The sequence below is a fragment of the Equus asinus genome, chromosome 4 (genome assembly GCF_041296235.1).
Source record: "Equus asinus isolate D_3611 breed Donkey chromosome 4, EquAss-T2T_v2, whole genome shotgun sequence".
NCBI classification, from domain to species: Eukaryota; Metazoa; Chordata; class Mammalia; order Perissodactyla; family Equidae; genus Equus; species Equus asinus.
The window spans coordinates 23,331,518-23,345,134 of NC_091793.1; the positions used below are offsets into that span (position 1 = coordinate 23,331,518).

General features: G+C 58.3%; 1 protein-coding gene across 3 annotated transcripts in view; it reads right to left on the bottom strand.

Annotated features, from left to right (window-relative positions):
- Positions 1-439: 439 nt before the first annotated feature.
- TRIOBP (TRIO and F-actin binding protein) overlaps positions 440-13,617 on the bottom strand; it is a 55,872-nt gene continuing 42,694 nt past the window's right edge. For 2 of the 3 annotated variants that reach the window (XM_070506907.1, XM_070506905.1), the window contains 8 exons: positions 12,867-12,977; positions 7,662-7,809; positions 5,846-5,948; positions 5,098-5,257; positions 4,799-4,912; positions 3,890-3,976; positions 2,878-3,041; positions 440-2,085 (listed from right to left, as the gene is read on the bottom strand). In XM_070506907.1, the coding sequence (XP_070363008.1) occupies positions 2,880-3,041; positions 3,890-3,976; positions 4,799-4,912; positions 5,098-5,257; positions 5,846-5,948; positions 7,662-7,809; positions 12,867-12,977 (885 nt within the window). In that variant the 3' untranslated portion in view covers positions 440-2,085; positions 2,878-2,879. Of the gene's footprint in view, positions 2,086-2,877; positions 3,042-3,889; positions 3,977-4,798; positions 4,913-5,097; positions 5,258-5,845; positions 5,949-7,661; positions 7,810-12,192; positions 12,688-12,866; positions 12,978-13,617 lie in introns of those variants that run through there. The other variant, XM_070506906.1, reaches the window with a different exon arrangement.

Genomic DNA, 13,617 nt, shown 5'->3' on the forward strand with positions numbered 1-13,617 from the left:
GGTAACAAAGAGCTGTTGTTCTGGGCCATTAAGGCTGTGGCAGTTGGTTAGGCAGCAATAGAGAATTGAAACAGTCGGTAATTTAATGCCTACACAGCCCTCCATGGGAGACATCATCGTCCCCATTCAACACATGGGGAAAAAAGCCCAGAGAGGGATGTGACCCGAGGAGGTTCACACGGCCAGCCAGAGGCAGCAGCGGGCTCGGAACTCAGGCGGGTCAGCCTGATCCCCCAGCCTCGGCTCTTTCCAGAGCACACGCCTGGCTGCCCGAGGAGACCAGACCTTGCAGCCAAACCACATGATTTTGGCCAAATTCCCTGTTTGAGAGGTTACTGGGGTTTTCCCCAGGTGGCTCACCTGGGCACCTGCTGGAACCCTGGCTCTTTTTTTTTTTTAACTGAGACATGGTTCACACACACAAATGCACAAATCGTTAAGTGCACAGTGTGGTAAATTTTTACATGGTATCCAGCCATGTGACCACCACGCAGATCAAGACATGGAACATTTCTGGCACTCCAGAAAGTTCCCTCGTGCCCACTGCTCGTCAATGTGCCCCGCCCCACCCAGAGCCGAGAGGTACCCACTGTTCTGATGCCTATCGCCACAGGAACAGCTCTGCCTGCTCTCGGACCTCATATAAATGGGATCATGCAGCGTGTGCCCTTTTGTGGCTGGCTGCTTTGGCTCAACATTATGTCCAGAAGATTCATCACGTCGTCCTCTCCGGTCTTCACCATCTTAGCCACAGCCCTGCGCGTCAGACAGCCCCGGCCGGGCCTGCAGCAGCTCAGAAATGGGGCCTGTTCCCAGCCCCACATGTGGCCAGTATCAGCACAGCCAGCCAGCCGTGATGAGGCCTCCCAGCCCGGTGGGCCTGGAGTGGCCATGTCCACTGCCCCGACCCGACCCCCTGCCCAGGGCTGGACAGGACTTCTGGGTACGGCCTCAATATACGGCTGGGGCTGAAAGATACCCAAATTGACGGAGAAGCAGATTAAGGCTCAGAGAGGGGACGTGGCTTGCCCACGGTCAGCCAGGGGTGAAGTCTCAGCGCTGGTCCTCTTTCTAAGGCCTGGGCCCAGTGCCCGCCCAGGACTTGTCAGACTCTGAGGTGCACGTGGATCGCGGGGGCCGTGTTCAAGCGCAGCAGGCCGGCTGGGGCCTGGACCTGGTATTTCCAACAACTCCCCAGCTCGTGGCTGCCGCTGGTCTGCAAACTCCACATGGAGCTGCAAAGCCGTCGCCTGGCGGAGGAACTAGTCTCAACTCCACCCTCAGAAGCCCACAGGCCACCCCCGAGGAAGAGTGGAGCGCTGGCGGTGTGGCTGATGAAGCCACTTAAGAAACCCCGACCTCCACGGCCCGCCCTGCCCCGGCCATCTAGGACACCAGAGCTGCCGGAACATTTTATTAAGTTAAGAAGGCTCATGGAGCAGAGGAGAGACACCTTCATGGGGCGGCTCCAGCGCTTCCACGCCCAGCACCCCCAGAGGAGGAGGTGCGGCCTGGGGACAGCTGCCGGCTCCCTCTGTCCATCTGTCCCTCCGCCAGAGCCCCAGGGTGTGGGTCCCCTAGGGCAGGAAGTAGTTAGTGGGAGGTAGGGTGGCTGGCCCCCTGCCTCTCCCACAGAGTCCACCCTGCCATGGCCTCTGCTGGGCCCCCACCAGACCCCGGGCAGGGCCATAGGCCCAGAAGCCCAGGCAGGTGGCTGTAGACAGAGCCCAGGCCAGTGTGGAGGCACACGGCCACCAGGTACTGCTTTTTAAAAGGTATAAAGTGTTTTGGGAAAAAAAAAAGAAAAAAATTCTATATAAAAATCTCTTCACATATAAAATCCTGAAGAAGGTGCAAGATAAGACCCAGTGCGAGGGGCGCGCTCAGATACGCAGAGTGTGTGTGTGCCTGTGTGTGTGTGTGTGTGTGTGTGCCTGTGTGTGTGTGCCTGTGTGTGTGTGTGTGTGCACGTGCGGCCCACAGACGGTGGGGAGAAAGCTTGGCTTCTGACTTCCATCCAGTAGGGAAGGAGGGCGACTGGTCCCCTTGGGCGGGGGGTCTGCAGCGGGGCTGGACCACAAGGACCTGGAAGACAAGAGCAGGGGAGCTGAGGGCTGGGGAAGCCCCAGCCTTGGCCCTGGGCCCTGGCGTGGGCCAGGCGAGGGTGGCCAGTAGGTCCTTCCAATGCCTCTCAGCCCAAAGGCCAGATCTGCTCCTCTGGGCTTCTCCCCAAGCCTGGCCCACAGGGTGGCCTCTCCTACATGCCTTAGGAAGTCCACAAGGACTTGTCACGAAGAGGAAGCTCCAGGCAGATGTGGCGTTAGGGAAAGCACCATAAAAATGTTCCAGACCCTGCTAACTCAAGGGTGACCCTGAGACTAAGGCGGGCAGAGGGCCGGCCTCCATCAGGCTGCGGGGGTGCAGCTGGGCGGAAGGCATTCTGTGAGGATCAGGCACCCGGGTCTGACGGCTGGGGGTGGAGAGGACGCGGGAGCCTGGGCAGATCAGCCAGGGGCACTGTCAGCCCTGGGGAGGGGCGGGGCCTCATCAGGCTGCGGGGGTGGCGCTGTGTTAAGAGCACCCGCTGTCACAAGGGGAGACACAGCAACAACCAGATCCTGAACCGCACTTCCCACCCATGAAGGAACGTGCTCAAGTTTACAAAATGTACCCTGACTGATCCCCACAACAACCCCATGTTGCTGGTGTCACTGAGCCCATTTCAGAGAAGGAAACAGAGGCCAGGAGAAGGAAGTGTCCTGGCCCGGGTGGCACAGTGAGTCGGGTGAGGATGAGCCTGGAGCTCACACCTCCAGGCCCGGTGCCCCGCCCGGCCTCACCCCTGCCCACCCCTGGTGGCCACCCCGTGGCACCTACCTCTACTCGGCCAGGCTGTTGCGCACAGCCTCCTTTTCCTGCAAGGCAGCCATGGCGAGGCGCAGGTGCTCCTTCAGCTGCTCGATCTCCCGCTCTGACCGCGTCTTGATGTGGTTCAGCTCCACGTACACGTCCTGGTACTTTCCCGAGGTGAAGCGCTTGTCCTGGGGGCCAGGGGGGCTGTGAGGGCAGAAGCCCTCCCTGCCTGGCCCTGTGCCGAGGCTGGACAGCAGCCCTGCCCACCTGGCACAGGCCCACCACGCTCCCTCCCAGCCAGCACAATGCAGCCAGGCCCCTCCACAGCCCCCTGGGCCTTGTCCCTCCAGGTGCCCCCCGGGGCGGCCCCCACCCCGGGCCTCCCCTCCCAGCACCCCCCAGTGACACAGGTGTGGGCATCATTTTCATCCCGCTCGAGATGAGAGCTGAGCCTCAGGGAGGTGACGCTGTTGCCCAAGGCCACACGGCCGGGAGGGGCTGGGATGAGACCCAGCTCAGCCTGGCCCAGGGCCAGGGCCTTTTCCATGAGTCTGGCTCACACGCTCATAGAGCCACCAGCACACAGAGGGTGTCAAAGGCACAGGGACATGGCACCAAGCTGTCACCGACGGGCCACAGACGCACAGAGCTGAGCCTGAAACGCTCGGCCCTCCCAATGGCGGGGCCCACAGCCCATTCCTCACGGAGCAGATGCTCCGCACAGGCAGGCTGCCTGTCCCGTCCTGGGCTCTCTCCCAGCACCTCGCCCAGTGCCTGACACACAGGAGGCACTCCGGGAATATTTGCTGGTAAACGAAAGCAAGTGCGGCCTCGGGCAAGGCCCCTTCCTTTTCTTAGCCTCAGTTTCTCTGTCTGTAAGTGGAGATAATGACACCTCTGTGGGAGAGGCCAGGCAGAGCCGGATGAGAGGAGGAGGGGGGAGTGGCCAGCGCAGAGCAGGTGCTCACAGGACGGGCATTCAGGTAGATCAGAGGTTCCCCCGCCCTGCGGACCCCGCCCGGCCAGCGGGCCCTACCTTCTGCATCATCTGGAGCTCGTCCCGGAGGCACTGCACCTCCTTCTTCAGGTACTGAAGTTCGTTCTCCTTCACTCGCAGCAGCACCTGGGGTCATGGGTGCCAGGCTGACCAAAGGCCAGAGGCCAAGGCTACCCTGACCCACAGCACCCTGCTGCCTGGCTTCTCCTTGCTTCAGGCCCCAAGAGTGCAGCTCCCAACCTGCACCAAGACCCGCTCCACCTCAGGGGCAGACTCCTCCAGGAAGCCCTCTCTGATTTCTCCTCGCTCCCTCATCTCTGTCCACACCATGTGAGTGGGTATCTTATGGTCACCTCAGCTGTGGCCCCAACACAGTACCAGGCCCTCAACTTGAGGGCAAAGAGGACGAAAAGAAGCCACAGTGTGATGCTACTGTGAACCAGAGAGGGCTGGGCCTCCCTGCGGACCCTCCTTAACCCCTTGCGAAACCCTGAGGGCCAGGTGTTGCTATGCTGACCTGACCAAGGAGGAGACAGGCTCGGCCTGTTAGGAAGATTCAACCAACTAACCGTACACAGGGCTTACAGAACTGCCAGGCACAGAGGAAAGCTGCATATAAACTTTAGTTAAATAAAACAAAGACTCAGGTGATCCTGGGATCACACACACATTTTCTCACTCCAGGTTCTCCAGGTAAGGGAGGTGCTAGCATCATTTTATAGATGAGCTACTGGGGCTCAGAAAGGTGAGGTGACTTGTCATGGTCACACAGCAGGGAGGTGGCAGGACGCAGACAGGTGTCCTTCCTAACTGCGGGTGCCTTTCCTCACTGGGGCCTAGCCCCTCGGAGCCACAGTGCTCCCGCTGCAGGGCACACCCAGCCTGTCGGGGTGCCAGCCCCAGGCCCCAAGCCGGCCGGGTGGCCTGGCAGGAGGGGCGGGCGCTCACCTCCAGCTCACAGGAGCTCCGCTCGCTGCCGCGCCCACAGCCACTGCCTGTGCCCTGCGAGGCGATGAAGCCGCGCAGCCGGTCGATCTCCTCTGACAGGCGGGTGTGCAGCTCCTGGGAGGGGTGGGGTGGTCAGTGCAGGGAGGCTGGACCGCCCATTCCCCTCCCCGCCCCCACCGGGACCGGGACTGCCCATCCCCAACCCCCTACCCCGACTGCCCATGCGCCACCCCCACCAGGGGCCAGGACTGCCCACGCCCCAAGCCCCAACACACCGTCCACCCCCGGAGCGGGCCCACCTGGTTGTGGCGCAGCAGCTCCTGGCCCTCCTGCTGGCAGCGCCGCAGCGTGTGCTCACGCTCCTCCGCCTGCTGCGTCAGGGCCCCGATCTCCAGGCACTTCTGCGAGTACTGCTCCGACAGCACCTGCAGCTCCCGCTTCAGCGCCTCCACGTCTGACCTGCCGGGGCGGAGCAGGGCCAGGATGGCTGGGCTCTCCCGCCCTCCACCAAGCCCGGAGTCGGGTCATGGCAGCCTCTAAACAGCTCAGGACTCCTGGGTTCCCGCCCTCCTTCTGCCTTCAGCCCACTGTAGGGCCATGAACTGCTGACAGCCTCTCTGGGCTGCACGAGCTCCTCTGTGAGAGGCTGGGTTGGAGGAGCCCATCTCCAAGGCCCCCACAGCCCCAGTGTTCCAGATCTGTGCTCGGGGTGGGAAGGGACACCTACTGGCCAAGGGTGATACTGCAGCCCAGCTCTAGGGGACACTAAAGAGGAGAAGACGAGTGTGGATGCTGAGTCTGGGTAGACAAGAAGGGGCCTAAAGAACTGTCTATGTGGACTGGCCTGGGGGTCTGGCTGAGGCCCTGCTGCTTCTGTACCCTGTGCCACGTGACTGCAGGAGGAGTCTCAGCTGGGGGCAAACTGACGTGTCCTCTGCCAAGAGGTCTCAGCACAGGTCCCGACTTATAACCACCAGGGTGGACAGCTGGGCCCCTGGCTCAGATGGAGGCCCAGCCTACAGACCCCAGGGCCAGGTGCCATCTTACTGGTGCTGCTTCCGGAGGCCGTCCGGGCCCTGCTGGAGACTCCGTGTCTTGCTCAGCTCCCGGCTCAGCTCCTCCTGGTAGGCCTTTTTCATGGCTTCGATGGCTGGAAGCAGGCAGAGAGGTTCAGGGGAGATGGAAGCGGGGTCAGGAGCACCAAGCTCCACCTCCCCTGAGACTCCACATGGACCATGGAGATAGGAGCAGGGAGTGGTATGCAAAGAGCACTGGACCAGGCTGTGTCTTAAACTGAGTGGCTTTGGGTAAGTTGCTTAACCTCTCTGAGCTTGTCTATCAAGGGAGGATAACAAGCCTGGTCTGATGGACCCCACTGGGGAGACACCTCAGTGTCTGACCACTGGTACCTCTTGTTAGTGATTTCTGGGTAAGACCCCACACGGCCCTCCGTGCAGAACCTGGAGGTTCTTTAACAAGGTACATCTGCCTTGCCCAGCCTAGTGACCAAGAGTGCAGACTCTGCAGTTGGTACAAATCTGTGTGACTTTGAACAGGGGGCTTAACCCCTCTGTGCCCCAGGTTCCTTATCTGGAAAACAGGGATAACAGCACCTCTGTCATGGGTTATTGGAAGATGTGTCCAGGGCATTAAGAACAATGCATGGCACAGAGGAAACGCCTGGACGTTAGCTCTCACTGGTTTATTTTTCAGACTGTGAGCTCCCAAGGACCGAGTCTTTTCACGCTCACATGAGGTTGTTGTGAGGATTAAACAATCCTCATCCACAGTCTTATCCATAATTCCCAAATCCAAAAGCTCCAAACACTGAAAGTTTTTCATAAGTCTTTTGGTGGCAATCCCCAACCTGAACGAACACAAAGCTATTTGTGGTCATTATTATCCCACTTAAGTGTGACTTTGAGAAATTTCACTGCAAAAACCTTGGTGCTAGATTTCAGGGTGAAGCCCAGACCCTGCTGGGATGGGGGGATATCTAATACACGCACTGGGCTATCTTCCTAAAATGCAAAACACACAGGCCCCCAGGGTACAGGATGAAGGGCCACGGCCTTGAGTGTGTGAAGCCCTTGGCAGGTGGCAAGTTCTAGATCATGTGACCTCTTTCATCATTTCCATTATTCTGCCAACCCCACGGCGCACCCCTAGGATGCGCCAGGCACACACAGCAGTGACAGAGCTTGAGCATTCCTGTTTCTGGCTTGGGAGAGCAGAGGGCAGGCTTCAGAGCATCGTTTTGCAATCGGAGTGCCCTGGGCTCCGACTCCAGCTTCTGCCACCTTCAAGCTATGCCCATGCGGGCATATGGGCATATGGGACAAGTCACGAACCTCTCTGAGCCCCCGTTTCCTCATTTGTGAAATGGGGTCACTCCCTTAGGCACTGCAAGGACTGGGTTATGTCACATGGGTGCTGAGGCTCAGTAAACACCCCCCCCAGCCCCGAGTCCAGCCTGTGTGCCCAGTGAGGCTGTGGCCCTCCTGTGAGGACAGGTTTGTGGCTGAGCAGTCCCTCCCCAGCACACTTATGGGCCTGGGCGTGGAGCTGGAGATGGTGTATGTTGGGGGCTTGAGGTGGACCTCCCAGTGGCCACAGGCCCCTGAGGGTGAGGAGTCACAACCCATTCTGGGAGGGGGGGTTTTTACTGCCTCAGTTTCCCCTTTTCAAGTAGGGTCAGAGGCCGAGTTTTGGGGGCTTCCAACCCCTCCTGACCCTTTAACCCAAATTTGGCACTGAACCTGCACCTCTTATTTAAAGGCCTCCTGAGTCCAGTTAGGAGAAGCCTCAGCCTGGAGGCTTGTGAGGCCCAGCCCCCCGTGCTGCTCCTGCCTGGGGTCCTCACCTGAGGCTGTGGCTGCCGTCTCCTCGGCCAGGAGCCACTCCTTCTCCTGCTGCAGCCGCTGCAGCTCGCGCTCATGGTGCCGCTGCAGCTCCTCCATCACCTGTTGGTGCGAGGACTCCATCTCGGCCAGGCTGCGCTCACACGCCTCCTGCGGGTTGGAGGCCGGGAGGTCATGGGGCTGCCCTGACTGCCAGGAGAGCGGCTCTCTCCCAGCCTGGGGCGAAAGGCCTCAGGGGAAAGCCTGCCCTGGTCCGGGCTTCAGCCCTCTCCCTGGACCCTGGCACCACCAGCCTGCACCTGCCCCCGAGCCGCAAACGTCACCCTGTCACTTACCAGCTTCAGCCCTTCCAAGGCTCCCAATCCTATAGGGTCAAGTCCCTGCTCCTGGGTCTGACCCTTGTGGCCTCATCCCCGGCCCTTCCCCCAAGAAACCCCATCGTTATGAAAACAGTTCATGGCAGGTTCACGCCTCTGAGCCTTAGCTCATGCTATTCCCACTGCTGGGAACATTCTTTGGCAACTTCCTCTTCCCAGGTCGTTCACTTGGCCTGCAGCCCAGCTCAAACGTCCTCCTAGCTCTGTCTCTGGGCAGCCTCTCCCCTGCCTCAAGAGGCTCTGCTTCGGTCAGGACGTAAGTTTCCTGAATACGGACGGGGAAGGTCTGACCTAGCTTGGAGTCAAGCCAGCGCCTGACTGTGGCAGGTGCTGAGTGAGTGAGATGACATCACAAAATGGGGCCGTGTCGAAAAGACTGGCAAGTATTTAAAAGACAGATAATACCCACTGCTGGGAGAGTCAACTGTGGCGGGGTGCATGGAGGGCAGTCTGGTGGCATCGTCACAGTTTTAATGACCCCATCCCTTGACCTGACAGGTCCACTCCTAGGAATGACCCCATAGAAAGTCACATGCGTGCAAAGACTTTTGGAAAAAGGTATTCCCTATGGCAACATCGGTAACAGATGAAAACTGGAAACAATCTAATGCCTAAGAGGGGAGCCTTTAAATAAATGATGGGATCGCACCTTACAAAGGACCAGGCAGCTGTTCAAAGACAGAGCCACCCGCGTGGGCGGCTGTGGAAAGCTGTCCCGAAAGTTAGGTGATGAAACCTGGCTTCTGAGAACACACGCTCACGGAAACGAAGCACGCAGAGCCGTCCAGCCGAGAACATGAACGTGAACGCAGAGGAAGAGGAGGATGCGTGGGAGGCAGAGTAGTGGCCCCCCGAAGATGTCTACGTCCTACTCCCCAGAACCTGCATTACCTCACACGGCAGGGGGATTCGAGGCTGATAATCAGCTGACCTTAAAACAGGGAGACTATCCTGGGTTGTCCACGGGGCCCCATGTCATTGCAGGGTGCTTAGATGTGGAAGAGGAGGCAGGAGAGCAGAGCAAGAGGGAGAAGTGAGCATGGAAGATCAGCGTGACGGGAACGAGGAGGACTTCACTCTCCTTCGCAGGCTTTGAGGACGAAGGAAGGGGCCACGAGCCAGGGAATGCGGGTGGCCACCGGACGCTGGACAAGGCGAGGAGAGGGATCCTACCTAGAAAGGAACCTGCGGGTACCTGGATTTTAGCCCGGCGAGACCCACGTTAGACTGCTTGCGGCTCTACAGACTGTGAGGTGACAGATTTGCATTATTTGTGTTTGTGGTAATCCATGACAGCAACAGGAAACTATACAAATGGGCTCGAACAGTCACTGAGGTGACCCCTGGGGCAGGAGCAGGCAGGGCAAGAAGAGTTCACGTGTTTATTTCCAACCGTTTGATTTGTTAGAATTATTTTTGAAAATGTAAACATATTTCTTATGTAATTAAAAAATATATCTAAGATCATTAAAAAGAGAAAGGGAAGAGTCAGGGAAGAAACTGAGGCACAGAGAGCCAGATAAGAGACTGCATTCTCCCCCATGCCACAGGGCACCTCCTGGCGAGTGCGGACTGGCCTCTACCTCCCGAGCAGCCACCCCAGAAGGGCAAGGGCCTGGCCTCCCGGGTCCAGTGTTATGAGTGGTGGTGAAGTCTATCTGTCCCGCTGGCCTCTGCACCTGTCCTCTGTGTGTCCCCAGTTAGGACAACAGAACCTGGCTTTGGAGCCCCACAGACCAGGTCCTAGTGCTGGCTGTGCCATGCGGTGAACTTGAACAAGCCCTTTCCCCTATCTGAGCCTGTCTCCTCACCTGTAACACAGGCCCCAGAAAACCAACTCACGAGGGTCCCTAAGGAAAGCCAGCACCCAACTGTGGAGACCACCCACCTGTAGAGACTGGAGCAATACGGGGGGTGGGGACTGGTGCTCTTAAAGGGCCAGATCAGGCAGGCAGACCCAGCAGCTAATAGGGTGTCTGGAGGCTGACGTCAGGAGGTGGGAACCAGCCCATGAGGAGGGGTCCTAGAAGGCCAGGTGCTTCTCTGACCTACCTTCCTGAGGGCCCAGGGTGTTGGCTGCCACCGCTGACATGCATCAGAGTACAGATCCATGGCCCGTGGCCCCCACTGCAATAGGCTGGAAGGCTCCCTTTGCCAGAGGAGGCACTAAAGCCGCAGTGGGTGAAGCCCACACCCTGCAGCTGCTGTCCCGTGGTGGCAAACCCCGCAAGCTGGAGGAGGGGCACCCACTCAGCCTGAGCTCCCAGGCTGGGGAATCCGTCCCCACCTGTCACCTGTCCTGGGCCCACTGAATTGCCTCCAGTGCCCGAGGGGACACAGATGGCTCAGCTCCTCTTCTCTGGTGCCTCTGCACCTGGGGCCCTCCTCCACCCCCGTCTCAGGCTCTCTGTCTCCTCATCATTCCCTTCTCCCCTCCCATCCCCAGATTCCGCCTGCTCCCCCTGCCCATCCCAGCCTAACAGGATGAAATGCTGATGGCCGTTGGAGTGCCCAGTGGGGCGCCTGGGCCCAGGAAGCCTGGACTGCAGACACAGGCCTGCCTCCAGCTTGAAGAACTCGCCGCATCTCTGGGTCTCAGTTTCCCCAGCTGCAAGCTGAGAGGTCAGAGCAGTGCTTTTCAAGTTTCATTTTAGTGATGGAAACCCTTTTCCAAAGGAAATCTAACGCAGGTGCTAATAGTAAAACGGACAAAGATGGAGATGCTCCAATTGCTGGTGGGTGTGAAGGGATCCATCTAGAAAGGCAGCCCCTGGGGCCTCCACAGAGCATGCTGGAAGCCCTCCGGGTGGGGGTCTCTGAGGTGGTCCCAGATGCCTCAAGCTGTGGTGCTGGGCCCCACCCTGCCTGGAGATGCCCCACCCACCCCTTCCTCTGGCATCAAGGGAGGCTTTGACAATAGCCTCCCTCCCCTCTTCCCCTCCCCATGTCAGGGGACCCCAAGCTCGCCCTCCACATCAGGCCCCATCTTCCCTTGGCCCGGGTCTCCCTTCTGCTGAAGGTCCCATCAACCTCTCAGCCCCAGACAGCCCCCTGGCCATGCACAGCAGCCCAAGCCCCAGGGCCCCCGGGGCTCCCCCTGGCTTCCTCGGGCCCAGTCACCCAGTCCCAAGCTCTCCTCCGTCCATGTACCCTCCTGCATCCCTCTCTCCTTCAGCCATTGTCCTTGCTCCTGATGAGGGCCTTGCCCCCTCCCAATCCCCCCCCACCCAACACCACCTTCCCGAGGTCACTGTCAGACCCAAACCTCCTCAGGTCTGCGGAATGAGACCCCAGCCCCCTGGCTTGGCACTGGAGGTCTCCACCATAGGCACCCATTGGCCTTCCACCTCCTGCCACAGCCCATGCTCCCCGCCCACCAGGGCTCAGCTGCTCAGCGCTCGCCCCCAGGAAGCCTTCCTGAGAGCCCCGCACCGCGACCTCCCTCCTCGGAGCTTCTAGAAGGTCCTCCTGCCCAGAGCCTGGGATCCCAGCATTCCTTTCCGCTTCAGGCAATGCTGTGCTGACTGGAGGCAGCTAATTTTCAAATCTTTAGGAATGTTGTGATGCAGTTGCTAAGCACAACCATTATGAAAAATTAAATTATAGAAACTTTAAATTACAATAAAAACAAAGCAATTACTCAAAATTCATCACTTCCTGATTATTTCACTGCATTTTATTATCGTCTGTGCTCTCGAGGTTATTTACGTCTGTGTCTGTAGGGTGGGGATGCTCTATAACAGCGTGCACGTATCTTCCCAACTCCGTGTTCAGGGCCATCTGCCACCGTGGGGCATTTACACATGGAAGCTGGTAGACATTACAGATCGGGGCTGGGTTTATGGTCTTGTTGATTGCCCAGACTTAAGCGAGTGAGGAGACGATGCTAACAATGCAGATTAAACTAAAAGTGTGCCGTATCTATGACCATCACATTGTCAACGGAACAAGAACCTGACACAATATTGACATTGACCAAGTAAAGCTTTGACATAAGTCTTCTCATCTTACTCATTAACATAAACAAAAATGTCAACCAACGTTCACGTTAGGATGACACTCGTTTGTCAGTTAGCTGTGGGTACAAGCACTCGGAACAAACAGTCAAAGTATTCTGAGAAAAATCAGTTTGCTAAATGGAATTCACAATAAAACGTATTATGTATTTTTTATTTGTAAGTTGTGTACTAAACATCCTTTGTAGCAGTAAAATTGGTAATGAACATATCTAAGTGTACACACACGTATTTTTCCGTCACAAGTGTTTCCAGACGTGACCAAACGTCCCCAGGGGAACAGAATGAGCCCTGGCTGAGCGCGGCTGTCCTAGCAGCCTGTGCATCCCCCGAGGGCCGTGGAGACTCCCACGGCCCACAGACCGCCTTGGGCAGGGCCTCGGCCTGGCAGGCACAGGCAGGATTTGCCTATATAGGCGGCAACCCCCAGGGCCTGCCCCTTGGAGCTCCCGCTCTCCCCTGGCTCCCCACTTCCCCAGGGTGGTGCAGGAGAAGGGGTCCGAGTGCACAGGGTCGCCTGGGGGCTCACACAGGGCTCTCAGTCAGCGGACCCAGGCTCAAATCCCACCTCTGACATCTCCAGGCCGGGAGACCTCGGGCAAGTCACATAACCTCTCACAGCTCAGTGGCCTTGTCTGTAAAATGGCACAGTGATCATGTCCACCCACTGGCGAGATTCAGCGGATGATGCATGTCATAGGCCTCACACGGGTCCAGGTACACAGGAAGGGCTCCCAAAATGTTAGCTGTTTTCTGGAAACTTAGCAACCAGAAACCTGCCCCCATCCCCCACGAAACAGCTCCCCAGCCTCACCTGTGAGATGTAGCCTGGGGGGACGTGGCCGTCCTCCTGGGATCTGGGTGCACCCTGAGGGGCCTCCCCTTGGAGACGCCACACCTCCAGCTGGGCACGTAGAGACTGGACCTGAGAGGGGAGGAGCTGAGGTCAGTGGGGGCCTAGAAGTGGGGAGCGGGCTGGTGGGAGGCAGTGAGGAGCCGTGGGTCAGAGAAGGGGAAGTGGCCCTGGTCTGGAGATGTGGGCAAAGGGGATGTTCCAGCTGCTTCCTGGATGGCCAGGTCAGTGACCCAGGAGAGCTCTGTCCCAGAGAAGACCAGAGAGGGTTTGGAGACGGACACCGTGGTCACAGATATTTACCACATTATGGAGGTGGCAGGGGAAACGTCTTTGAGCCTCAGTTTCCCATCAGTAAAAGCATGATGAGGTCTACTCTGGGGGGCCACGAGACTGCTGTGAGGATTACATGAGCCAATGTGGGCAAAGCGGGCCTAGGACAAGGCTTGGTATGCAGAAGGGGCTCAATAAATGGTCTCTCCCTTCTCTTCCCTCTTCCTTTCTCTGTGGTTGCTGAGGACAGAACTAAGAAGGAAAACAAAAAACAAAAAAACCCACGGTCCAGGAAGGAAAATTCCAGTTCACAAGGAGTCTGAGGTGCCAGCCAGTGCATCTGGGGTGAGCTCCCCATCACTGTAGGTATGCAAGATAAATGGCACAGTGTGACTGCAGGGACAGGAGGGGTGTTGGTGGGGTGAGGGGCTCCCAGAGG